At 50.8% G+C, this 26048-nt stretch overlaps 1 protein-coding gene across 3 annotated transcripts in view; it reads left to right on the forward strand.

The window, feature by feature from the left end:
- The first annotated feature begins 3845 nt into the window (after window positions 1–3845).
- The window catches only part of TAPT1 (transmembrane anterior posterior transformation 1), a 58990-nt gene continuing 36787 nt past the window's right edge, over window positions 3846–26048 (forward strand). For all 3 annotated transcript variants that reach the window (XM_060188298.1, XM_060188299.1, XM_060188301.1), the window contains exons 1-2: window positions 3846–4563; window positions 17434–17564. In XM_060188298.1, the coding sequence (XP_060044281.1) occupies window positions 3861–4563; window positions 17434–17564 (834 nt within the window). In that variant the 5' untranslated portion in view covers window positions 3846–3860. The remainder of the gene's footprint in view (window positions 4564–17433; window positions 17565–26048) is intronic.

Below are 26048 nucleotides of genomic sequence, written 5' to 3' on the forward strand. Positions count from 1 at the left end.
GTCTGTAAGGATTCTTGAAAGAGGTCATCAGGATAATTTAATCCAATATCCTATTGCAGGGAAAATACAACACAGTAAGTTCCGTATCTATGGCCACAGGTCGAAAGACTCTAATTGGTGAAAATATTCTTTAATTGGAGAGTCAGAGAGAGCTCAGGTCTTCTTTTGATTCAGACCCTTTCAAGTCATCAAAATTTTGTTACTAAGGAAAAGTACGGGGAACTAATTTCAAACATATTTGAGAGGGCTGGGTTCTGCAAAACAGCATAATGGTTCTGCAAAAGACTTCTCATGCCTGAAGCACTGAGGTCTCAGGTTCTGTCTCCAGCACCACCATAAGCTAGAACTGAGCAATGCTCTCTTTTCTTTTTCCTTCTCTGTATCTCTCTCATTAAAATAAATAAATATATATATATATATAACTAGTATAGCCACAGGCCCTTTGGAATATAACTAAAGTATGCCTACTAGCTATCTACAAAATGGAGGGCCTCCAACTCTTCATTTGCACTATTCCAGCCCTTAGGTCCATGATTAGTCAACAATTTGTTTGGCTTTGTATGTTAACTTTCTTGTCAACCACTGGGTTCCAGATGCTAGTGTGATGCCAACCAGACTTCTCTGGACAGACAACTCCACCAACATGTCCTGGAGCTCGACTACCTCAGAACCCTGCCCTGCTAGGGGAAGAGAGAGACAGGCTGGGAGTATGGATCGACCTGTGAACGCCCATGTTCAGCAGGGAAGCAATTACAGAAGCTGGACCTCTCACCTTCTGCATCCCACAATGACCTTGGGTCCATACTCCCAGAAGGTTAAAGAACAGGAAAGCTATCAGGGGAGGGGAATACAGAGTTCTGGTGGTGGGAATTGTGTGGAGTTGTACCCCTCTTATTCTATGGTTTTGTCAGTGTTTCTTTTTTATAAGTACAACAAAATAGAATGTGATTTGAAAAAAATCTTTGATGTAACCATTAGCTACTATGCATGCCTATTACATGTAATTTAAAATACATAAATCTCTTCCTTATTTAACAAGGCTTTAACTCACTGATTTTTTTTCCTCCTCCTTTTCCTCCTCCTTCTTCTCTATTATCTATCGGTCAGGCAATTTCCAACTGCTATCTTTCCTCTACCATAAATACTTCCTTCCAGTGGAGTTCCCTTCACGAGCAGCGAGTCCTGTGACATGCTGACAGACATCAGCTCGCCGCTTGCTGAATTAATGTGTACAGTGAATGACTCACTGTCAGCCAAAAGCTGTTTTTATCTTATATCTCAACAGAGATGGTAAAGTCTCTTTTATAGCAAGGATTGTCGTTTTGTTTCTAAGTTTTACTTTCTAATGATAGTATTATAAAACTAGGTCTTCATCTGCCAGTAACTGATAAGGTACATTAAATTTTAATGACTTACTTCACTTAAGGAACTGCTATTTCTTTTATGCTTAAGATAACTATAACCAAATACTTTAGTCTACACACCTGAAAATACCCTTCCTGGATTCTGGGTTAAATTTCAATAGGTTGTAGTCATTCAAAGACATCAACTTTTCAGATCCAATTAATTATTTGATTACAGTAAGTGTCAACAGCTACACATAAGGACAATATTAAGTGAAAAGTCATCTAAGTGGGCCGGATGGTAGGGCAGCGGGTTAAGCACCCCTGGTGCAAAGCAAAAGGACCAGCGTAAGGATCCCGGTTCAACCCCCCAGCTCCCCCACCTGCAGGAGGGGTCACTTCATGGGTGGTGAAGCAGGTCTGCAGATGTCTACCTTTCTCTCCCCCCCCTTGTCCTCCCCTTCTCTCTCAATTTCTCTCTGTCCGATCCAACAATAGCAGCAATAACAACAATAACAAGGGCAACAAAATGGGAAAAATGGTCTTCAGGAGCAGTGGATTCTTAGTGCAGGAACGGAGCCCCAGTGATAACCCTGGAGGAAAAAAAAAAAAGAAAAAGAAAGGTTATTTAAGTGAATGTATTTTTTTTAATTTTTTGTGACCAGTATTTTATTAATTGAATTCTTTTTATTATCTTTATTTATTAGATAGGGACAGCCAGAAATAGAGAGGACGGGGAGATAGAAAGGAAGAAAGACACCTGCACCCCTGACTTCCCCACTTGTGAAGCTTTCCCCCCTGCAGGTCCAGGCCAGAGGCTCAAACTTGGGTCCTTGTGCACTGTAACATTGGCACTCAAACAGGGGTGCTACCACCTGACCCATGAATGTCTATTTGCAAAATGCTCTCTTGTATGCTGATTCCACTGTGTTTTTCATGGAGTTTTTTTAAGTTCTTTTCTTTTTCCCCCTCCAGGGTTATTCCTGGGGCTCAGTGCCAGCACTATGAGTCCACTGCTCCCAGCAGCCACACACACACACCCCCCATTTTAATGGATAGGACAGAAATTAAGAGGGGAGGGGGGGATAGAGAAGAAAAGAGAGACACCAGCAGATTTGCTTCGCCAGGTCCCCACTGCAGGTGGGGTGCAGAGGCTGGAACCCAGATCCTTGTTTGAGACTTTGCTCTTAGGACTATGTGCACTTAACTTGGTGTGCCATTGCCCAGCACTTAATTTCTTTTCTTTCCAGTTCCCACTGAGTTAATGGCAGGTGCACAAGCCAACAGCGGTGATGTGATAAATGGGATAAACAAGCAGTAAAAGCCTGCTTCCTTCTTGCCAATCAGTAAACAGTGGCCTGGGAATGAATTTACCCACTAAAAGATAAAGAGCAAACCTGACAGGGGAATACCAAGGAAACTTCAGAGCCCATACAATCAAACACCATTTTGAAGATTTGGCCTGAGCCTTTGTTGCGAACGGATTCCTTACAGGCTCAGTTTTAACCAAGCAGAATGCAGAGAAACTCATGGAGGGCTGCCACAGGGATGTCTGGAAACGCAGTCCTAGGAGCTGCCCCGCGGCAGACTGGAGGTTAGTGAAGTTTTAGCAGCAGTGCTTACTACTCCCATTACCAGGCAGGTCAGAGGGCAGTGTCCAGCTGCAGGACCTTTTCAGTTTGCCCTTACTCACCCCTGCTTCCAGCTCTGCCCTGAACAGTCCCTTCCTTTTTTTCTTCTTCTTCTTTTATCAATTTATTGGGAATGGGAGTTAATGGTTTACAGTACAGTTCTTGACACATTGAGTACAATTTCTCGTCTCCTTGACAGGTGTCTGCAAAACCACCCACGTGCTCAGCGTCTGCACTCAGAAAACTTACTAGTGACAACAGAGTCCTCTGCGTCCACACCAGCTCTATTGTGCTTTTTTTTTTTTTTCCGGGCCCGTTTGGATCTGATTCTCAAGCTTTAGGTTTGCTTCGACATTCAGTTTTTTTTTTTTTTTTTTTTGCTAACAATAAATACATATATAAAATAGAGGGGATGGGAGGGATAACCTAGGAAGAAAGTGAGTGCTGCATTTGCCCAAAGGGTCATGGACCTGTCACAGACCGGTCCCCCCCCCCCCCAAATGGAAGGTGCACGTAGTGGGGGGAGGGGGGATAAGCAGGTGGTCCAGATGCAAAAGGCGCAGCGGCCTCCTTCCGGGAGCCCTGGGCATCTGCGATCCCGGCACCCCGGGAGGCAGGCGGGCGGCTCCAAGCACTGCGGCCTCACCGGGCCCCCGGCTGCAAAGGGGACGCTCGGGAGGGAGATGCCGCGAGGGCGCCCCGGGGCGGCCGAGGTGGAGGGTGACCCCGGGTGCCGGGGGGCGGCCGTGCCCGACCGACCTCCTGCTCGGCCCCCGGAGTTTTTTGCAAAGTGTCCACAGCAACCGCACCCCGCCCGCAGCCGGGGCCAGCGCCAGGCCACGCGTCCGCCCCGCCCCGCCCGCCCCGCCCCCGGGATGCAGAAGCGATGGAGCCCCGCGAGCAGCCCGGCGGGGCCCGGGGAGCCGGAGCCGGAGCCGGAGCCGGAGCCGGAGCCGGAGCGGGGCCGTGCGCGCTGTGCCAAGAGCGGGCGGACGGGCGGGCGGCGCCGCCGCCGCACTCCGGGCACCGCGTCTGCAAGCGGGGCCCCGGACACCTCGCGGAAGCCGCTCGGCCGCCGCCGCCCTCGGCCGCCCCGCAACCCGGCGCCATGGAGGCCGGCGCGGCGCTCCCCGCGCGCCACGGCGACGGCCGGAGAAAGATGGCGGCGGCCGTGGCGGCGGCGGCGGCGGCGACCGCGACCGCTTCGCACGCAGCGCTGACGCCAATGGCCCGCGCCGGCCGGAGGGCCGCGGATGGGGGCGGCGGTGGCGGCGGCGGCCCGGGCTCCGGCGAGGGGCGGGGCGAGGCGGCGAGGGGGCCGGCCCGAGGCGGAGGCGGAGGCCGGGCGGGCGTCTGGAGGGAGGTGGCGGCGACGGTTTGTTGGGCTCGGAACATGGCGGGCGTCGGCGACGCGGCGCTCGCGGGAGAAGGCGGCGGAGGTGGCGGCGCGGACGGGTCGGAGCGGGACGGCCGTGGCCCCGGGGAGAAGCCGGGCGGCGGACACGGGCCCCCGCCGGCGCCGCAGCTCACGGAGACGCTGGGCTTCTACGAGAGCGACCCGCGGTGGGAGCGGCGCCGCGGCCGCGCAGGTGAGGCGGGCGGCGGCCGGGCGGGCGGACTAGGCCGCGGCGGGGACGCTCGGGCCGCCATGCGGGGAGGCGGCCGCGCGGGGCCGCGCGGGGCCCCGGGGCTCAGGGCGCCGCGGCCGGTGCGCGAACCCGCGGCCCGGGGAAGTTCTGTCCCGGCTCACCCGGGTGTGTGTGTGTGTGTCGGGGGGAAGCTGCTGTCAAAAAAAAAAAAAAAAAAAAGAGCAAGAGGCTTTTTACAACAATAATAATAAAAGAAAAACACGACTCCGGAGCGCGTCGGCGAGCGTCTGCCCCACCTGGTTCCCCCGATACGGGGGGTGTGCGGCGTGGGGGGCGGGGGGGCTTCCTCACCTTCTGCCTTCCCGCCAAGGTGACTCCTTTCTGGGGTTTCTGCATTTTTCTGTGGTTTTTTTTTTTTTTTTTTTTTGGTAATCATTATTATTATTATTTTATTTGGAGGCGGACCCGTAGGCAGGGAAACCTGTTAGGTCGCCCTCCTCCCCTCCCGGTCGTTTTGTTTTGTTTTGTTGTTGCAGCAGCGGACAGTATGGTCATCGTGACCCTGAAGTTGACAGCTGTCCCCAAAGAGAAGTCAGTGAGCACACGCCTCAAAAAAGGAAAAAAAAAATGGTACCTGTGAATTTTTTGCACGCTGCACTTTTGCCGAAACTTAAAACTCTTCTCTCTCTCTCTCTCTCTCTCTCTCTCTCTCACACACACACACACACACACACACACACATCAGCTGTAGGCAGTAAAAAATTTAAAAAAATTAAAAGATAAAAAGATGCACTTGTGAAGCCTGCTGCACATGACCCCTTCTGAACATGAGCATATGACCAACTTGTGCCTTTTAAGGGGTTTGGTTAGAGTGTGTGTTGTTTTGCTTTCTGTTTTGTTTCTAAGGTTCTTTAAAACATTCAGACCGCATATCTGTATGAGGCTCAAAAAAGAAGAAGCAGCTTCTGAAAGGCACGTTACATTGACCAGAGGGATGGCAGGGTGATTCTTACGTAATTTGAAGTTTGCAACAGGGGCAGAGTCATAGCTCCACTAACTTGCTCCCAGTTTAGAAAGAAAAAAAAAAAAGTGCTTGTGGCTTGCTCGCTCAGGACTGTATTCGCCTGGTACTTCCTGCCAGCCGTGCACGGAATTGCCCACGACAATTTCTGCACCACTGGTTGTACTTGAGGACTGAAGATGTAAGAGGACTTAATGTCATAAGGCTGAGGCCCCCTTATTACTGTACTAACTCAGAGTAGACACTGGCTAAGGCTTTCTCTCTCTCTCTTTTTGAAAAAAAAAAAATCAACTCCAGACTGTGCCTCCTTTGACCTTTTTCAATTAACCACTTAAAAAAAAATTCCTAACTGCAGTTGGTTTACAGGTCAGTTGAGCACTTGTTTGCGAGGGTGTTTGCTTTCGGAATTGGCAGGATCTAAGGAAGACAAAGTATTAAATCTCTCAGCTGTCTGTTTGCTTTCTTGGACTTGAGTTTGCAGAGCACACTCTTGCAAATAGATACCGAAGTGGGGCTAGATGTCACTAGAATGTCTTTAAAACACTTCCTGGGTTTCCCGAAACCCCGGTAGAATAAAGCCTGTCTGTTGTTGCCCTGTGCGTGCACAGAAAAAGGCACTTGTGGGGAGCCTGTGGCTGAGCACAGGTGGACTCTTGGGGTTACTAAGCTCCAGTGTCTCCTCTCCCAGCCCTTCCAGACATGGGTCTGTGTTCCAGGTGGGATGGGTGGACTTCCAGGGACTGCATCACACCACACACCTCCTTCCTGTTCAGCACGGTCTACTCGACGTGCTTGGAGTTGGACTTTGAAGCCGCGGTGGCAAAAAGTCACAGCCAGAGAGAAGCTTCCAGAACCGCCGGGGTCGTCCTCACCGTCTCCCCCAGCTCCATCCGCTGTGTGTGAGAAGCAATGACAGTGGCCACTCTTGGGAGAGAGGCTGGAGGTGAGAACGTCACCAAGAGTTCAGTTGGAGTCGGGAGTTGGTGTGGTTTTTGCCTGGGCTGCCTCGTGGGCTGCTCACCCCTCTCCCTGAAGTCCGCACTTGGCTCTTGCTTGTCACAGCTCTGCCACCCTTGCGCTCCCATGTGGCCTGGGTGGAGACTTCCTCTGGGGAGATCAGAACACTCTGAGCCCTTCTGAAAGGTTTCTGTGCTCAGCCTGACTCGCCAGCCCTGCTCCCCAGTCGCTGCGCTGTAGCCTCTCCTTCCTGTGTCCGGAATCTCGAAGACTGTTTTTGAGTCGCTGACCTAGACCAGGGGGGCTTTTGAGTGTCACCGCCTGGCGTAGTGTGAGGGCATTTCTCCCTGAACGTAAGGTCTACCAAGCCTCGGTGCTGGCACTTAAGTTACTGCTTGCCAACTTTCTGTAGTCTGGTGGTACTGATGATATTACTCTGTCCACCTTTCCCAAGTAAAAGGAGACTTGGCCATTCATGTTGGACGTCATCTTAGAGTCTTGGCGACCTAATCATCAGTCGGTTCCAAAGGCACCTCTGTCATTTCTCCCAAAGGATTTAATCCCCTTAGTAGTGTGTGTGGGTTTGTCCAGCAACCCAAGACTCCGTAAGGATACAAATTGGGCGCCCACCCAAGCCTTCCCCCATTTAGTTAAGTAAATCAAAGTAAAGTGCATATTTTTGTCTTTTACCAACCTGTGGCACGTATGTCTTGAGAAAATGTGTCTATGAAAACTACCTTGTGTGCACACCATTCACAGGAATGCGCCAGCACACACTTTCTGTGTGCACACCATTCAAACGGCTACAGCGCTTGGTTCTCTGAATGCTCTCTGACACGTGTGGCCTGGCGGTGGACTGAAACTTTTCCCATTTTCACGTAACACCTTAACATAGAAGAAGGAGGGTGGGTGGGTGTTGGCACACCCGGTGAGTGCACATGCTACCGTGCCCAAGGACCTGGGTTCAAGCCCCCGGTCCCCACCTGCAAGGGGAAAACTTCAGTAGCCGTGAAGCAGTGCTGTAGGTGTCTCTCTCTCTCTCTCTTGCTATCTCCCCATTCAGTGTCCCTCTCAGCTCCATCCAGTAAATAAATAGAATATTTTTTGAAATGCCAGTGGCAAAAATATAATGACTTAAAAAAGATAGTAGAAATGGGGCTTAAAAAAAAAAAGTGGAGCCAAGGAGATAGCATAATGGTTATGCAAAATACTCTCATGCTTGAGGCTCCAAGGTCACAGGTTCAGTCCTCAGCACCACCATAAGCCAGGGTAGTACCTGAGCACTACTCTGGTTTCTGTCTCTCATTAATATAAAACATTAAAAAACAAAACACAGAAGTGGCCATGCCACTCATCAGTCCTGCTTTCTCCCTGTCTTAGAATGGTCATTATGTGAGCCACTGTTCCTCATTTCACTCACCACTACAAGTTTTAGGTGGGAGATTTCTCCTGCACAGCCTCTACCCCTTTTACGAACTGGGGGCCTGGCTGGTCCACTCTGGACCGGGGTTAGGCAATCAGTTCTCGGCCTGGTCTGGTTGTCGAATCGCTCTGTAGACTCTGCTTGTTTGCACTGCTTGCCTAACCCATCTGACTCGGTTTCGTAACTCCTCTAGCAAATAGCACGCTATCGGAAAGATCTGAGGTGGCTCTAAGCGATCGCGGAGGTTCAATAGTAGAAGATTAAGCGTCAAGATCAGTGTAACGCCTACAGCCAGGGATGAGACAGTGCTTGTCTGGTGCGGGTGCTTGAGTGTGCACGGGGAACGGCGCCGCTCAGAAAACAGAAGCCTGGGCTAAGGTATTGGGCCATCCCATGGCACTGATACCCTCCCCCCCCCCCCCATGCTGATCTCTTGCTTTTCTTCTCTGCCCATAGCCGTCCTCAGACCTGGCTTCCTCCACCTCCTTGAGAGAGTGAGCAAAGGCAGGGAAGAGACTAAAACCCAGAAACGCCACGCAAGTTGCAAAAGGTTTTGAGTGGGACGAAGGTCTTAAATGTTTATTTTCTCTGGTTTCTGTTATTTGTGTGATTGCCAGTTTGTTAAGTCCTTACAAGTACTGTCTTTTCACTAGGAGATGTATATGTATATGTATATGTATATGTATATGTATATGTATATGTATTTAACTAGCCCTCCTTCTCTATAGAATATGTTACACTGTTACCCCCGTGCCCCTAAGCTTGTCCTGTTGGATGACCAAACCGAGTCGGTCAGTTTCCATGTGTAAAGGAAAGTAGACATAATGGAAAAACTGGCTGAGAAATCACTTGGAATGAACTCAGCACTGATACAAATGAAGTAAAATTCACTTAGTTTTTTATTACTATTATTATTATTATTTCTTTTTCTTGACGAGCTGTTGCTCCTCTTTGAAAACCGTAACTCCCTTTATTCAACGTCGATCCTGTAAACTAAACCAGCGGCGAGCAATGCTTCACGTCAGTCTTTGACCGGTTCAGCGTCTGTTTCAAGTGTTTGGCTCCACCTGCCTTCCAAAAACTGAGCCCTGGCAGCTCCTTTGCAGTGCTGTTTGGGGGCGCTCTTGCAAAAGAGGCCTGTGGGGAGACTGAAGCATCCCCCCCCTCCCTATCAGATCCCTGGCAGTCCCTTCCCATCCTCAGGTCTGAATGCAGTGACCTCGTGACCTTGGAAAAAGAAGCTACTTTGTCATTCTGCTGTTCTCTCTGTGGCTGTGTACATACTAGTATCTGCCAGACACTTGCTTCCCTCTGGGAGATCATTTTTGAGCATCTTGAGGGTCTTCAAATCCCGGGTGGTCCTTCTACTCCATTTAATGAGGAGGGCAGAGCTGCTCCCCGAGTGGTCCCTACTTGGCCTTATTCCAGAGTGGTCCCTCCCCCATATCTGTGTACTAAAGTTGACTTTAATATTTCAGTGGGACTTCATAAGGGTTTTCAATCTTTATATTATTTTAAGATTAGAGATCTGTAGGATTCATAATCCATTTCTAACTGTAAACCCATATTACTTGCCAGTTTTTGTAATAGTCAAAGCTCTCTTGAGAAAGATATATTTAGACACATCACTGAACATATAAATATATTTGTGATTACTCATTCTTTTTAATTAATAGTTTTTGATCCAAGGTTTTTTTTATTTCTAAGCTAGTGGATCTCAGCAATTCTGTGGTAGGAGGTGGGCATTAATTAAAAATACTCTGGGGGAAAGATTTGGATTTGTGATTGATCGGTACTTTTTAAAAAATATTTATTCATTTTCCCTTTTGTTGCCCTTGTTGTTTTATTGTTGTAGTTATTATTGTTGTTGTCGTTATTGATGTCATCATTGTTGGATAGGTCAGAGAGAAATGGAGAGAAGAGGGGAAGACACCTGCAGACGTGCTTCACCGCCTATGAAGTGACTCCCCTGCAGGTGGGGAGGCCAGGGGACTCGAGCCGAGATCCTTATGCTGGTCCTTGCGCTTCACGCCATGTGTGCTTAACCTGCTGCGCTACCATCAGACTCCCTTCTTTTTTTTTTTTAAGCAAACTTTTTTTTAATTATCTTTTTTATTTTATTTATTGGATAGAAACAGCCAGAAATCAAGAGGAAAGGGGGTGATAGAGAGAGAGACAGAGAGACACCTGCAGCACTGCTTCACCACTTGCAAAGTTTTCCCCTGCAGGTGGGAACTGGGACTTGAACCTGGGTTATTGAGCATTGCAATATGTGCGCTCAGTGAGGTACACCACCTGGCCCCGGTTGGTACTCTTTTCCTGGTTATTGCTGAGTCTTGACACACTCCATTCTCCTAGTCTAGAAGCACTTGCTTATATTATAGGTAACAATGTATGGCTATTTTTTTAAAGACTGCATTGATACTTTTTTACTGAGAAGTAGATAAATGAATGAACATTGCTTGACATTGTAAATCAACATTCAGAAGCTAAGCGTTTGGATTATCTTATTTTAGAAAGTCAGAACAATTCTTCTGCAAAGAAGGAATGAAACCCCACCACGGGGCTTGGGTGCACTTGGCCAGCAAGATTCTAGAAGATGAGAATAAGAGCCTTGCTAATTGTCCCCGGTGTCACAGATAAGTCTGTATTTTGCTGGTGAACAGTATTTTTAAAAAAGAAAGGAAAAAAAAAAAAAAAAACGACCATGGACGGAAGACCTAGTATCCTTCTGCAAACTTCTGGGGGCGTTGACTCAGCAGGCCGAGCCCAGAACTGGCACTTGACGTCCTAGGTTCAGTCAACTAGCGTCACATATGCTGGAGCAAAGCAGTGTTCTAGTCCCTCTGTCACTGGTAATCTCATACTGCTACAATAACTAGCTCTGAAAATAAAGAAGCAGAAACCCGTCCAGGCCCCAGAGAAAGGCGGGAGAGGCTGGGCTCTCAAAGGCAGCAGGGCTGACTTGACAGCCGTGGCCTTGGCCTCAGGGCCATGTAACCCCGGCTCCCGCAGGGTGAATCCAGGCCTTTCCCAAGCGGGCCCTGCCGGCCCTGGCAGGTGGGTGGGAGGCAGTGCTGCTAGGACGGCCGAGGAGAGCAGGCTGGGCTTGGAGTCCAAAGAGCAAGTTCTGAGCCCAGTCCCTTTAACGTTTCAGGGGTGTCACACTAGTCTCTTCGCGGCAGTGAGCCCCAGTGTCTTTATCTTTATCTGCAACGTCAGTGCCGTTGTTAGCTGCTCTCCCAGCCCTCAGAGTTGAAGTTTCCCACCTGTGTGTTTGTGCTTTGCCCTGTGAACGCAGGGGCAAAGGGTCAGTTCTGCAGGAGTGGGGAGAGGGAGCAGAAACAGAGCTTTCAGAATAGTGCACCCCACCAAGCTGGTTCCTTTGGCTAGTGTTGCTTGTGACACGTCTCCCCCCGCCCCTCATTTCTAGGGCTCCGACTTTTTCAGAGAGAGAAAGAGAAAAGAGAGAGAGAGAGAACAGCACCAGCTTTTCCTCTGGTGCCTGGGGGGCGGGGGCTCCAACCCAGGTCACGCACAGTGTTGACCAGCAGAGCTGTAATATGTCTCTGAAAAGCCATTATTACTCAGTCTGTGTGTCATTAAGCTCCCACCATAAAATAGGGAAAGAAAGAGGGTCGGGCGGTGGTGCAGCGGGTTAAGCGCACTTGGTGCAAAGCGCAAGGACCGGCTTAAGGATCCCGGTTTGAGCCCCTGGCTTCCCACCTGCAGGGGAGTCGCTTCACAGGCGGTGAAGCAGGTCTGCAGGTGTCTATCTTTCTCTCCCCCTCTATGCCTTCCCCTCCTCTCTCCATTTCTCTCTGTCCTATCCAACAATGAACAACATCAACAATGGTAATAATAATAAACACAACGAGGCTACAACAACAAGGGCAACAAAAAGGGGGAAAAATGGCCTCCAGGAGCGGCGGATTCCTGGTGCAGGCACCGAGCCCAGCAGTAACCCTGGAGGAAAAAAAAAACTAAAAAAAAAAAAATAGGGAAAGAAAGAAAAAAATAATAAAACAAAGAGAGCCACCACTCGTTTGGTGTTAATTGGACACCCAGTGTCTGCCCTCGGAACTGTCCCGGGCTGGTAAGGGAGCCAGCGGGTCAGCAGTGAAACTTCATCTTCCTGAGCCTGGGGTGCCGAAGGAGGGAGAGAAGGGGGGGGGTGGGGTGTAGAGGTGGCCCCAGTCTTTCAGAAAGAACACCGTGGACTGTTGACAAAAAAAAAGCACTTGACCCAGTGATGGGCAGAATAATTTCATGGCAAAAAGCCCCCAGCTAGGGAGAGACTGCTGGATTTTGAATTATAACCTCACCTCCCAGCTGGCTTCCCGGTGACCTTGGAGAGCTGCTTCAGTCCACTCATCTTGGAAGTGGCCAGTGACAGAGCCTGTCTCCTCACTGAGGGAGCCGTGCAGGCAAAGCCATGTTTTTGTCACTTGGTTCTCTTAAAGTCTTGTTTTTAAAATGTGTTTTGTTTTTTTGTTAATGAGAAAGAAGGAAAGAGATAGACCAGACCCCTCGTCAGCCTTGGCTTATAGTGATGCAAGGGATTGAACCTGGGACTCTGGCTCCTCAGACCTGCAAGTCTTTTTGTATAGCCATTATGATATCTCCCCCACCCTCTAAGACTTTTAAAAAATTGATTTGTATTAACACAAGAGAAGGGGGGAGGGAGAGCCACATAGGCACATAGATGTGGGATCAAAAAATAGGACGTCGTGGTTTTTTGGTTTTTTTTTTTCTTTTTTAAGTCAAACACTCTAGCCACTGTGCCACCTCTTAGGTGAGCCGTTTTAATTTTGTGTGTGTGTCTGTGTACGCTGACTCGAAAATTTCTCCATTGTGGTGTGTGTCAGTAAACTTGAATTTCTAAAGGAGTGATTCTGACCCAGCCTCCTGCTTTACATTTATGATACAGATGGGACACTTCCACAGGTTTCCAGCCTGTGACTTGCTCCCAGAACCTTCCTCACTTAGGCTACGTGGTTTGTAAAATACACTTGGCCAGCCGACCTTTAGCCGCGAGACAGGATGGCAGAGATCACGGCAGACCTTAGGTAGCCAGCAGACCGCAGTTGGCCAGTGCCCCAGAGTTTTTCGAAAGGGACGGCCTCCAGACAGCAGGTCGCTCTGCGAGTTCCAGGTGTCCCGTCTTGGTGCCGCCACTGAGCAGCAGGTGTGAGGAAGCTGCCCCAGGCCTTGGCTTCCTCACCTGCGGCCTGAGCAGGGCCGCAGGACTAGTGGGGTGCTGAGCCCCATCTCCCAGCACCCCTGTGCTCTTGTTGTGGGGCGCAGCCAGACCCTCGGGACAAGGAAACTCACCGACATGGTGCCATGGTCACCCAGGGAGCCCCCGGGTGACCCTGCCGAGAGTCTTAGGCAGCAAAAGTGTAGCCGTCTCAGCCTTACAGTCCAATTCGCTCTTATTTCACTCTAAGAGGAAGCAGGCTTTTCCCACTGTTATTATTTCTTGTTTGGTTGGATGGGTGGTGCCAGCAATGAATCCAGAGCCCCAGCTGTAGCAGATGTGTGCTGTGTGACTAGACAGCCCCTGACCCCTTCATTTCTTCCTCCCTTCCTTCCTTCCTTCCTTCCTTCCTTCCTTCCTTCCTTCCTTCCTTCCTTTATTCATTTAGTCCCTTTTGTTGCCCTTGTTGGTTCATTGTTGTAGTTATTATTGTTGTTCTTGATGTCATTGTTGGATAGGACAAAGAACAATGGAGAGAGGAGGGGGAGACAGATGGGGAGAGAAAGACAGACACCTTATGAAGCGACCCCCTGCAGATGGGGAGCCTGGGACTCAACCGGGATCCTTAAGCCTCACGCTGGTCCTTTTGCTTTGCGCCACCTGCACTTAACCCTTTGCGCTACCACCTGATTCCTTTTTTTTTTAAATGCATAAGGTCGCGTTTCTGCCACCTCACCTCAACCAGCTGCACAGAGTACTGCTGCTTACCTCCCTCCCCAGCCCCCCGGGCCCTCTCTGACTGTGACTGCAGCCTGGCACTCTGCCCTTACAGGGTGGGGGTTCCAGTCCATCGGGTCCCCTCTCCAGTCACATAAACATCTTCCCAGGCCCACGACAGGCTCCTTCTCTTCCTGGCGGTAGCATCCAGTCTGTCTCCCTGCAGACTCCCCCGCCCAGGACGCTTCTGTCTCCCTCTCCCTCTCCCTCTCCCTCTCACTCTCTTCTGGATTCAGTCTTTGTTTTCTCTCAGCTGCTCTGCTGGGATATTTCTTCCTCTTCTCTGACCCACATGTTCTTTTAGCAAGCATGTGTTGAGCCCCTGTTGTGTTTTGGGGTGCCCAAGGACGCAAAGGTCGAGGAGAAGCCCGGGCAGGAAGCCCAGTGGTTGCAGTGTGGCCTGGGGAGTCCCAGGCAAGGGCAGAGGCACTGGATCACTGGATCGTGGCGGCGAGAGGACTCCTGTGCCTCAGAGACGCAGGGACAGCTTGCCCCGGTCTACCTGTGGGAAAGGTGTTCTAAGACCCGCGAGCAGTGTGAACACATTGGCACAGCCACTGGAAATGAGAAGTCTTGTAACTAACTAGAGAGCCATGACCTTGAGATTCAGGTGTGGCACGGGCGGGGAAGTCAGCCAGGCCCGGGAGGTGACAGAGCTGTTGTCACCTCAGCAGGAGTGTCCATCTTTACCCAGAGTCTCCACAGCGTGTCTGTGAGCAGAGGAAGTGGGAGGCAAGAGTGAGGGGAGCTAGGGCTGAAGGGAGGCGGGTGGAGGCAGGGTGCCGGCCCAGAAGCAGCCAAGCCAGCGCGTTGACGGAGTCTGAAGGGGAGCGGGAAGAGGAAAGACAAACTAGGGTGGAAAAGAAGAGGGCAGTCAGACAGACAGACATTGCAGAGGAAGAGTCCAGAGGGCTCCGGAGAGGAGTCCTTCACAAGCATCAGAGTGTGTGGGGGGAGACGCGGCGTTTGGTTTTGCAGGTGAAGGGTGTCTCTGGAGGGCCAGCAGAGAGTAGTGCCTGAGATGCTGGGCCTGAGCCAGGCACCGTGGGAGCACCAGGGACAGTGTGTTCCCAGGATGGTGGAGCCGTGCTCAGTTGTCTCCTTCCTCTGTCTGCGCCTCCCACCTCGCCTGCCCATCTACTCTCTCTCTTTAAATAAAGAATGAAGGCCTACCTAGGGAGCCGCACACTACTGTCACACACACTCAAGGCCCTGGGCTCATTTCCTGGCACCACAGAAAAAGAGAGAGAAGAAGGGAGGAAGAGCGACTGGTTAGTCTCTGGGAAGCCCCGGTGCAGCTGCCCAAGACACATGGGTCCAGGCTCAGCCCTTCCAGCCGAGGTGCAGTGCCCTCAGGCTTTAGATGGTGGCCTGAGCCCAGACCCTCCCTGGAGAGGATGTATGGGGGGCAGAGGACAGGGGAGAGGGGGGCAGTGACCGAGGAGGACAGGCACTTCAAGAGTGACCCCCACTGTGGGCACCAGTGTAGGGAGAAGGGGCAGGGACAGAAGCACTGAGGCCAGGCGGAGAGCCACCAGAGAGACTGAGAGACTGGGATTGGAAAAGGAGCAGGGGTCCGAGAGGGAAGAGCCCCCAGAAATGAAGAAGCGGCCGGTCAGATGCTGCTAGGATGGGGGTGAACTTGGGGGCTTGTGCCACAGCTTCCCCGGCGCCAGGCTCGGGCTCTTCTGCTTTCTGAACGGCCCGTCGCTTTTTCAGTTCTCCCGTGAGAGAGGAGAGCGGGCAGAACACCCTGGTCTTCCAGTCGAAAGCTCACTGAGCTCAGGGTGTGTTTAGTTTTCATCTTCCACTGGTGTTCAGCTGCTACTCCTGTCTGCAGCTCAGAGGGGTTCTCTACCCCTCCTCCTCCTCCTCCTCTTCTTCAAACAGCAGCTCCTGTTCTGGTTCTCGCCAGCCTAGAGCACACCTGGAAAGTTCCTAACCAAACGTTGCGTGCTGCACGGATTTGGCTTATGCCAGACAAGTCCTTTTGGTCTGTCTTTGAATGTGTGCAGTGGAGTTCGCCTCAGTGCTGGCGGCTTGAGCAGTACGTGCAGAAAGTCTGCTGCTGCAGCCTGTGCTCTCACTCGCTTGGGCAGCGGCAGCCTGCCTCTCGGGCTGTCTCTCTGAACTGAACCCCAGGAGTCTCCTGCTGTAACGAGCTCTCCAGACACATCCCAGACACATCCTGTCTGGTGCTGAGAGGGGGGGCGGCGGCGGGGGGAGAGAACTTTTGATAATCCAACAGCGTCTAACTTTAAATCAGTTGACCTGATGCTCATGGACCTAGTGATCTTGACTGGGGGAAATAAGCCGCTGTAGACGAATCAGGAGGTAGGAAGTCTGCTTTTGAGTCTTGCGAGTGCCTAAGTGCTCTCGCCTATGTGCTGTTTCCTGCACTTGAGGACTTGAGTCCCAGCATTCCCAGAAGGCGCAGCTCCTCAATAGATGTCCATGAATGAAGTCAGCCTTCCTTTTCTTCCTCTTCTCTGTTCTTTTCCCTCCTTCCTTTCCCTCCTTCCTTCCTTCTTTCCTTCTTTCTTTGTTACCTCTTTTTATTGTTTCAAGCACTAATATTTCATTTGGTCAAAGGACCACAGGTCAGCGTTAGAGCAAAAGGGAACTGCTTGAAACCTTGGGTTTTCTGAGGTCTGGACAAGAGTTCCTCATGGAGGGGAGACATGTCGGAAGATGTAAGTGATGCCAGGGGCACTGAGAGGTCTGAGCAGCCGGCGGGCTGGCTGGGACGGGTAACACGCTGGCGTAGCTGGCTCAGGTAGTGTGCGGGGACAGTCAGCGGAAGCACACCCAGCCTCCACTGCCCTGAGCTCTCAGACAAGAGGACTCTGGGTAAATTGGATTCGGAGAGCCTGAGCCAGGCGGACATAGAGCAGGAATCAAGGCAGGGGAGGCTGTGGGGTTTGCTTGAGGTTGCGCAGGTCTGACCTGCTCTGATTACAGTCCTGCTGGCAAACCTTCAGACTGAGAGATGACATCACAGAGCCGCTTTGATGACACCTCTGAAACAGAAGAAGGCTGGGCTTACACCAGTCTCTGGGGACTTCACTCAGGTCAGACAGTTCTGGGACTGAAGCAATGCCACCAAGGGACTTGGCTCTTTTTCAACTTCATATATGCATCCGGATCCATGTACCTTTTTCTCAATGGAAGATATCTAGTCATGATAGCAGCTTTAAAAAAAAAAAATCTCTCTTTCTCTCCCCAGAAATGAGTCCAGGTTCTATATTACCTCTAAGACCAAAGACTGAGTCCCCACAGACAGAGCCCCTCCCATGTTCGGTGTTTCAGTTCATGGAGAGCAGCAACGTTCTCAGAAGTCTCTGCTGATCTAGTGTTTGTAGTTGTCCTGTTGGGGGCTGAATTACGGCTGACTTGTGACGTTATGTATGTATGACCTGTGGCCCCAGCTGGCACGTAAGCTCTGTGATGAACATTGTTCTTTTTTTGTGTGTGTCATTTCCTTTTCCTTAGAGCTTTCATTATTGAGGTTCCTCAGTGCTGAACTAACCAGAGGGTACTTCCTTGAACACAACGAGGCCAAGTACACAGAAAGAAGAGAAAGAGTATACACTTGTCTGCGGATACCAAGAGAACTGGAAAAGGTACTGCTTTCTTTTCTTACCAGACATCAGTGTAAAAGTCATATCAATGTGTTAATCATGCCAACAAATAATAATAATTGTGAACAACTTAGTTCTCTACGTATAGTTCGGGAATAATGTTATCACACTGCCGTTTTGCTTTAAGTGTCAGATTCAGTGACATTTCATTTTGCTGTTTATTAGAATTGCCATATTTCTTCTCCTTCATGTCCCACCCAGATCCCTTTTTCCAGGGAATGAAGGTCTACCTCTGTTGCTCATGCACTTCTAGGAGAGACTTCTTTACTAGAAGCAGATTTCTTTCTTCAGCCGATTGAGCATGATATAGCACTGATTTCAGGCCCTTGTGAAGGGTTTCCCTTCTCAGAAAGCCCTCATATGAGAAAGCAGAGGTGGCTGTGTCTTTAGGAAAGGAAATCAGTTGGTTTCAGGCCGCCACAAAGTCTGAGGGTATCAGGGCCTCCTGGGATGGGTCAGAGAAGTGGTGAGACTGGAGGTCCTAAAGCAAATGGAAGAGTGAAATAACTGAGCCATGGCTGTTTTGAAGCATACGGTTATATGCCACCGCCAGGCCTTCAGTGTTCCTGGACAACTATTTCAGAGAAAAAGGGAGAAAGAGAAAGGGGGGAGAGAGATGCCCGGGAGCTTTTCCCAGGGCCCCGGGGGCTGGGCTTGAACCTGGGTTAAGGTAGGTGCTTCTTCTCCAGGCCTGTTATATCCTCCTAGCAACATAAAACTGGTGCCAATCCCGGCTCTTCCTTACAGCCATCGTCTCTACTGGAAAGTGTGGCTCTGTCTGTGGGTCACAATGACAGTGTGATCAACAATGAAAAGCAGACCCCCCAGTTCAGCAGACGTCCTTTGGTTTCTGCAGCCCATGGGCACGGCGGGAGGAGGAGTCGGATCTAGAGTGACAGTCAGGGCAGCGCCACCTTTCTTCGGTTCTGGGCCCCAGAGTCACAGGCCACAGGTTTAGGGGGTCTTGTATTAGGTGAGGATTAGAGCAGGGGCACACACAGGCAGAGGCTTGCTCACAAATAGGGTCATCACACTTGCTCTGCCACTGTCACCACCATGCTGCTTTCTTAGGGGCCTCTGGGGTTCAGTTGGGGAGGATGGACGACAGGTAGACGGGGAGCAGGTAGGGGTGCAGCAGCTCCTGTGCTGTGTGGAGTTTATTCAAAACTGGGGGGGGGGGAATTACGTCTCTTCTGTTGGCAAAGAATTATCAGAGTAATTCTTGTGTCTTAAAATACCACCACCTTGCAAAGCCCAATAGAAAAGACAGGTAATCAGCCAAGCCCACCCATCCAAACAAATCTGTGAACTCCTATGTTCATAGCAGCATGATTTGAAATAGCCCAAACCTGGAAGCAACCTAGGTGTCCAGCAACAGATGAGTGGCTGAGTAAGTTGTGGTCTATATACACAGTGGACTACTACTCAGCTATTAAAAATGGTGGCTACACCTTCTTCACCTCATCTTGGATGGAGCTTGAAGGACTTGTGTGAAATGAGTCAGTCAGAAAGAGAAGGATGAATATGGGATGATCTCACTCAGCCAAAAGTGGAGAAATAAGAACAGAAGGGGAAACACAAAGCAGAACTTGGGCTGGGTTTGCTGTATGGCACCAAAGTAAAGGACTCTGGGGGTGGAGGGGAGGAGGCTTTCAGGTCCTGGTGCTGATGGTGGAGGACCTAGGCTGAGGGATAAGAGTGTTTTGCAGAAAAACTGAAACATTTTATACATGGACCAACTGTAACTACTGTAGTACTGCTGACTGTAAACCACTAATCCCCTAATAAAACAAATTTAAAGAAAAAGAAAGAAAAGAGAATCTCAGTGGGCCAGTGGGAAATTGGCTCCAGGTGGGATTGGAATCGGGTGTGAGGGAGGGAGAGCTGAGGGCCGGGCGGTTCCTCTTTTGTGGCCCGCGTGTATCTACTGCGGGAGCCACGCTGCGCCGGATCCTGTTTCTACATACCTTCTGCCAAGCTTCTTTGAAACAGAAGATTGCACTTGGTACACCTGTTTTTTAAAAAAAGGGCTAGCTTGCTTTTCAGAGCTCACTTCCCACCTCACCCCCCACCCAGTGTAAGTACTCTTCTGTCTTCTGTTATGTGTGAGGGAGTGATTCCAGAACACCAGTGGTTTTGTCCTGCAGCCCAACTCAGTTTGAACACGGTTGACCTTGAAATAGTGTCATATCCCACAGGTCAAGGGCTCAGTCCTGCAAGGCTGTCCTTCCCCCTTTCTGATGCCATTTACAGGTCTGGAGTGTCACCTGGCTTCTGGATACGGTGCCAGTGAGCACCCCCCCCCCCCATACTCCTTGGGTTTTGTTAGTTTTCTGGTTTGGTTCACAGAACTCAGAGCGTCTGCTTTCTAGATCACTATGTACCCATGTATGGGTATCCTCAGAAACAGCCCAGTGGGGGCCAGGTAGCAGCGACCTGGTGAAGCACACACACTGCAGTGCACAAGGGCCTGGGTTCAAGCCTCTTGCTCCCCATCTGCCGGGGGAGAGCTTCATGAGTGGTGAAGCAGGGCTGCAGGTATCTCTGTCTCTTTCCCTCTCTACCTCCCTCTCTCTTCTCAGCTTCTCTTTGTTCACTAATAAGTAAAAAAGAATTTTTTTAAATATTTATTTATTTATTTCCTTTTGTTGCCCTTGTTTCATTGTTGCAGTTATTGTTGTTGTTATTGATGTTGTCATTGTTGCATAGGACAGAGAGAAATGGAGAGAGGCGGGGAAGACAGAGGGGGAGAGAAAGACAGACACCTGCAGACCTGCTTCACCGCCTGTGAAGCGACTCCCCTGCAGGTGGGGACTGGGAGAGGTGCCAGGTTGCTCGCCCTCTCCCAGAACCTCCACGTGTTCACCAGCCCCGAAGACCATCAGCCCTGTCCTGGGTGTTTTTTGCAGAGCCGTCGCTACATGGGCGCGCTTGATGCGGTGAGATGGCGACGGATTCAGCCTCCCTGTTTCCCTCCCCTTCCAGTTGATTCCCTCTGGCCAGTCACCCCCATCCCCACCCCCACCCCCCTTCTGTGAAGTCCCCAAGTCACCTCCTTGGAACAGCAGCAGTGTGCTTCTGTGGTTCTCTTCACTTAGGAAGCTCCGAGGGCATTTTAGGAGCTCAGTGCCAGAAAGGGGACCAACACCAGATTCTTTCCTGTACATCAGAGCGTCACAGGAGGGTGAGGTGCGAGCCAGGGGACCCCCTCGGAGGCAGGATGATGCCCCTCCGCTGTCTACAAGAGAAATGGGGGGTGGGGGTGGGAGACAGACCACAGACAGCCATGGACAGACCCCAGCCAGCGGTACTGCAAAGCAGGGAGGTGTCCTCCGCCCCCTTGTGCAGAAAGAGCGAGGCAGCCCGCTGCCCCTACTAAGTCTCTTGCCTCAGCAGTGCCCGCTCAGTGCACAGGGCTGACACAACACTCACATTTCTCAGAGCAGTGTGTCAGCCTCCTTGTTCCTGTGAACATGAAATTGTTTTCTAGTGGAAGGGCCCACCTAGTCATGAGGACACTGTAGTAGGAACAGTGTTTTCTAGTCTAATAATCAACTAATCTTGGGTTGAGATTAATCTGTGTGCTAAATGGCAGTCCTTTCAGTTTTGATTTTTTTTTTAAGAACAGAGTAGGAAAAAAATGTGTGTAAGTTCATTCACTAAGGGTGAATTGTTTCATGAAACTTTGGTTTAGTTTATATGTGTGTGAAGTGCATTAGGTCAGAAGATTGAATTAACACAGCTTGTATACACTTAGAATTTACAAATCCTGTTTCTGGTAGAAAAAGAGTTTGGAATTTGGATTTAGGCATATTTATGAAATCTAAATTTAATCATCTAGAACAAGTTTTCAGAAGCTTTATAGGTTAAAATATACAAAAGATGTCATTTTTTTTCAATATAGAACAGTTTAACTTCCAAGACTAAATAACATGTTGAGGTGGTCTGGTGTCGGGCTGGTCTGGTGTCGGGCTGCACCGCGGAGAAGAGAGCGGACGTCCAGAGCAAAGGGGTACACAGATCTTTATTATAAGATGGGGGGGGAGGTTTGGTTCAGACCACGTGGAGCCAGCCAGCAATGGCCGACCACGGGGGGGGGGGGGGGGGGGGGGGGGGGGGGCAGGGAGCGAGCGAGACCTCAGAGAGGGAGAGCCGAGAGCCCAGAGAGAGAGAGGGGAGGGGTGAGGGGGTTTTTTATTGGGCGACAACCAGGGGTGCCGTGTAGGGCCAGGATTGGTTGAAAGGGGGCACTCTAGGATTTAGCGGGGCATAGAAAAACCTGGGGGCGGAGCCAGGATTGGTTGAAAGGGGGCACTCTAGGATTTAGCGGGGCATAGAAAAACCTGGGGGCGGAGACTGCATCAGAATAAGTCCTCAGCAACAATAACATTTTACTCATTTTTTTCCTTTTTTTTCCTTTTTTTATTTCCTGGTAGCTGCTATATTTCACCCGACCTTTTCTGGAAGAGACACTTGGTAATGAGAGAGCACTTTGCTCCAACCAGGGTTACAGATGCCATACAACACAAAGATAATGTTTATATTTTAAAGTCAAGAGAAAGTCAACTCAGTATTTCTTACTGAACCTCTGTAACTTTTGAACATATATATATCGTCTAAAAATTTGTGTGGCATATCTTCATAAGATAAACATTTTAGGGGGCTGGGTATTGGCACACCTGGTTGATTGTTGTTTTCGCCGGGCTGGCTTCACGGGCGGGTAACGGAGACGACCAGAGACACACGGCTGAGCTGAGAATGCAGTTTAATCTTTATTCACGAGCGGGCAAGCATGTGCTCTCCTGTCTTTCTCCTCCCGCACTCCCAAACTAATCACCACACAGATCTGTCCTGGTCCTGTCCTTCTCCGGCAGTACGTAGGATAGGGGGCGGGGAGAAGGGAGTAGCGTGAAAACTAGTAAGGGCCAAACCAAATCTCCCGGCCGGGGAGAGCGAAACCAAACCAATGTGAAGCATAGCAACAGCTGATGACACGTTACAATGCACAGTGACCCAGGTTTGAGCCCCCAGGCCCCACCTGCAGGGAGGAAAGCTTCACAGGTGGTGAAGCAGAGCTGTAGGTGTCTCTGGCTCTCTCCCTCTCTGTCTCCCCCACCCTTTCTGTTTCTGTCTGTCTCTATCCAATCAATAAAGATAATACCCCCCAAAAAAATTTTTTTTAAGATGAACGTTTTACATATTTAGAGGTTATACACATTAAACAAACTTCACCAAGCAGTTACTAAAGGTAAATTACTTACATGTTGAAAAGAGTATTTTTAAGTACTGATACTTTTTTTTTCCCTTAAATTTGAAGCATTCATTGTGATTTATGAATACACAAGTTTGGAATGTTTTGGGATAAGGAGATGACTTACTAGCTAATGCAAAAGACTCTCATGCCTAGGGCTCTAAGGTCCCAGGTTCAGTCCCCAGCACCACCACAAGCCAGAGCCGAGCAGTGCTCTGGTCTCTCTATGGCTATCTCTATTTCTTTATCTCTCTCGTTAAAAGAATATATCATTGGGGGGTATTTTTGTTGGTTTTAGGGCGTATTTCTTCTTTTCAGCACAAATGCCACCCCCTCCCCCACCTCCCAGTACACTCACCCCCTGGGTTCTTCTCCCAGATCAGCTGCCGACTGTTTCCATGGGCCTCTTCAGAGGGTGTATTGCTCTCTTCAGTACAGCCAGGGAGGCCGAACTGTACCTTCTCAGCATCCTACACAAGAGTCAGGAGAGTGAAGCGTTTAAGGCTGGCCGGCCGTGGAGCCTTTCTTGGATGTGAATCTTGCTTTGTTCACCTGTCAGCGGGGCATCCAGGAGCAGGCCATTCTGTATTCTTAAATACTTACAGCCCCTCACCCAGCAAACTAGTGTACACTCCCCTGGGGAGTCAGGGACCTCGGCATCCCTTTGCACGTCGGGCTAGCTGCGACCTTGTGGCTGAACATCAGAAGGCACCTGGCGAGGCCAGGATCAGGTTTCACCCGTGTCCAGTGTTAGCTCTTGTTAGACTCCAGCCTTTCCGACCTTTCCCGTCCTGCAGGGCACAGATCCTCTCAGCATATCTCAGACTGCTGACTCCAGGCAGCAGGTAGCAGCCTCCGGGGAGCACTGTTCTCCCCTCCTTCCTTTTAGTCTTCATGTCTGCGAGCACAGCCTGCCCAGCTCGTGAAGGAAGGGCTGAGCTGACGCCCGTGAGAGACACTGTGCCCCACCACCTAGAATCCAACCTCAGCTCGTTCCTGGCTAGAGCTTGAGTTTGGATGGATGAGGAGGATGGTGGGGGCGTACTCTCTAGCTGCCTGGGGAGACCAGAGCCATGGTCACAGCTTCCTGGGGAAGAAGTCCCTGGAGCTTGAGTGCTCCCTGCTCCATACTGTGACCCAGCCACCTGCCTCCCACCTCTGGCCAGCCCTTCAGTTTTAGCAGTAAAACAAACAGCATTTATCGGGCAGGGAGTAGGTGCTGGCCAGCCAGTTCCCAGAGCACCTCCAGTGAATTAACCTCCAGCAGCTGCGCGAGGCTGAAGTTCCTGGTCTGCTCCCGTCAGCCCCCCCGTGGGCCAGCTCCCACATGTCTGGAGTCAGGCCACTGTGTATTCTGAGTTTGGATCCTGAAGATAAAACTTGAGCTTTACCATGTACGAAAGTATCCCTCCTCTGAGAGCTTACTCTGCCATCTGTGTGAATCCTAAATTGTGGAAAACAGGAAAGAGCTGCTCACCTCACTGTCGTACTCTGTAAATACCTGTCAGAGCTAGTTTACAGTGACTCGAGTCAGCCAGCTGTGGGAATCGGGCATCTCCTCAGTGGTTCGAGGACCGGCCTTGTCCCAGTCACGTTTGCAGTGTGGCAGTACAGAGATAAACACGAGCCTCAGGAGGTCTGCGTGGCTGGCAATAGCAAATGCAGAAGTAATTCCGATAGAGGACACGAAGTCCTGCGTTGGGTGAAGGTATAAGGAAGATGCCATCAGGATTTAGCAAAGGCAGCGTTTCCTTAGAAGATGCCCAGGGAAAGGCTTGTGAAGGTGTTGGCAAGGCAGTGAGAGAAGAAGGCTGGATTTATACTGCCTCCTGGGGGGCGTGCGTGTGAGTGTGGGGGAGCCGGGAAGGCCCAGGGCTGGGGCACCATCAGAGACACACTGGAGAGGACAAGGCATCCGGAAAGACAGGCTGCGGCGGGGCCACCTTGAGAGGCCGCACTTGGCTTGTAGGCTTGACTTTGGAAGAGAGCAGTTGAGAGTTCCGAGAAATGCTTCAGATGTGTGTCGCCGAGCACCCAGCAATGGCTCAGCCCAATAAGCTGTGTTTCTGACCGTCTGGAAGGAGCCTTCAGCCATTGCAGCAGACGCATGAAGCCAGTAGCGACTGGGGACTCTGTTATCTTTTTCACCACCCTTGGCAGATTGGCTCTCGGTCCTCTCGCCCAGGGCCTGTTCTTAGAAAGACGACAGCTGGGGGCCAGGTGATGGCGCACCTGGTTAAGCGCACACACTACAGTGTGCAAGGACCCAGGTTCAAGCCTCTGGTCCCCACCTGCAGGGGGAAAGCTTCACAAGTGGTGAGGCAGGGCTGCAGGTGTGTCTCTGTCTCTCTCCATCTCTATCTTCCCTTCCCCTCAATTTCTCTCTGTTTCTATCCAATAATAAATAAAGTTTAAAAAAAAAAGATGACAGCTATATCCTCAGGCTTCACATCTGCATCATAACCAGAAAGAAGGGGGGCTGGGTACTATGCGGGAAGACAGCATAGTAGTTAACGCAAAAAGACAGTCACGCCTGAGGCTCCAGAGCCCCAGGTTCCATCCTGGGATCTCACTGTGAAACACACGGGGAGTACTGTTTTCTTCAGATGCATGTTGGTAGCAGTAGTGTCTGGGGTGTCTTCCTTGTTCTAATGGCGTGCAAGCTTGACCCGAGTCCTGCTCACGACACAGCCTTTTCTTTCTGTGACTCCCTGAAGTAGAAGTCCCAGCAGGTGCCACCAAGACAGAAGAAGCTGCAGGGCTGCCCTGTCTGGGAGTCCCAGCCTCCCGCCTGGCCTTCCCCCTGGCCTGTCGCCCTCTGCTGGCGTTGCTGGTGACATGACAGCAGCTCCCATGTTCTTTAACTGCCTTTTTTCCACCGTCCCCACAGCCACCCCCTGCACACGCACCTCGCTGGTGCTCCCAGAGCACGTCTTTCATTCAGCACTTGGCACGTGGTCTGTGTCCACCTCCCTCAGTGTAAACTCCCTCAGAAGGAGCCCTTCCTGCCATCCTCTCGTCCCCCTCGGGGTAGAACCAGAACCAAAACCGAGCAGGATATGGTCTCTGCCTTCAGAGGAGCTCAGGACCCTGCTCAGCAAGTCCCAGCCCACACGTCACACCTGCAGCCAGCCACCAGAGGGCACTGGCTTGTGGTCCTTGGGGAGGAGGAGGAGGAGGAAGAGGCCGCCCTGGGGAGCGCTCCAGGATCAGTG

The sequence above is a fragment of the Erinaceus europaeus genome, chromosome 3 (assembly GCF_950295315.1).
Source record: "Erinaceus europaeus chromosome 3, mEriEur2.1, whole genome shotgun sequence".
NCBI lineage: Eukaryota > Metazoa > Chordata > Mammalia > Eulipotyphla > Erinaceidae > Erinaceus > Erinaceus europaeus.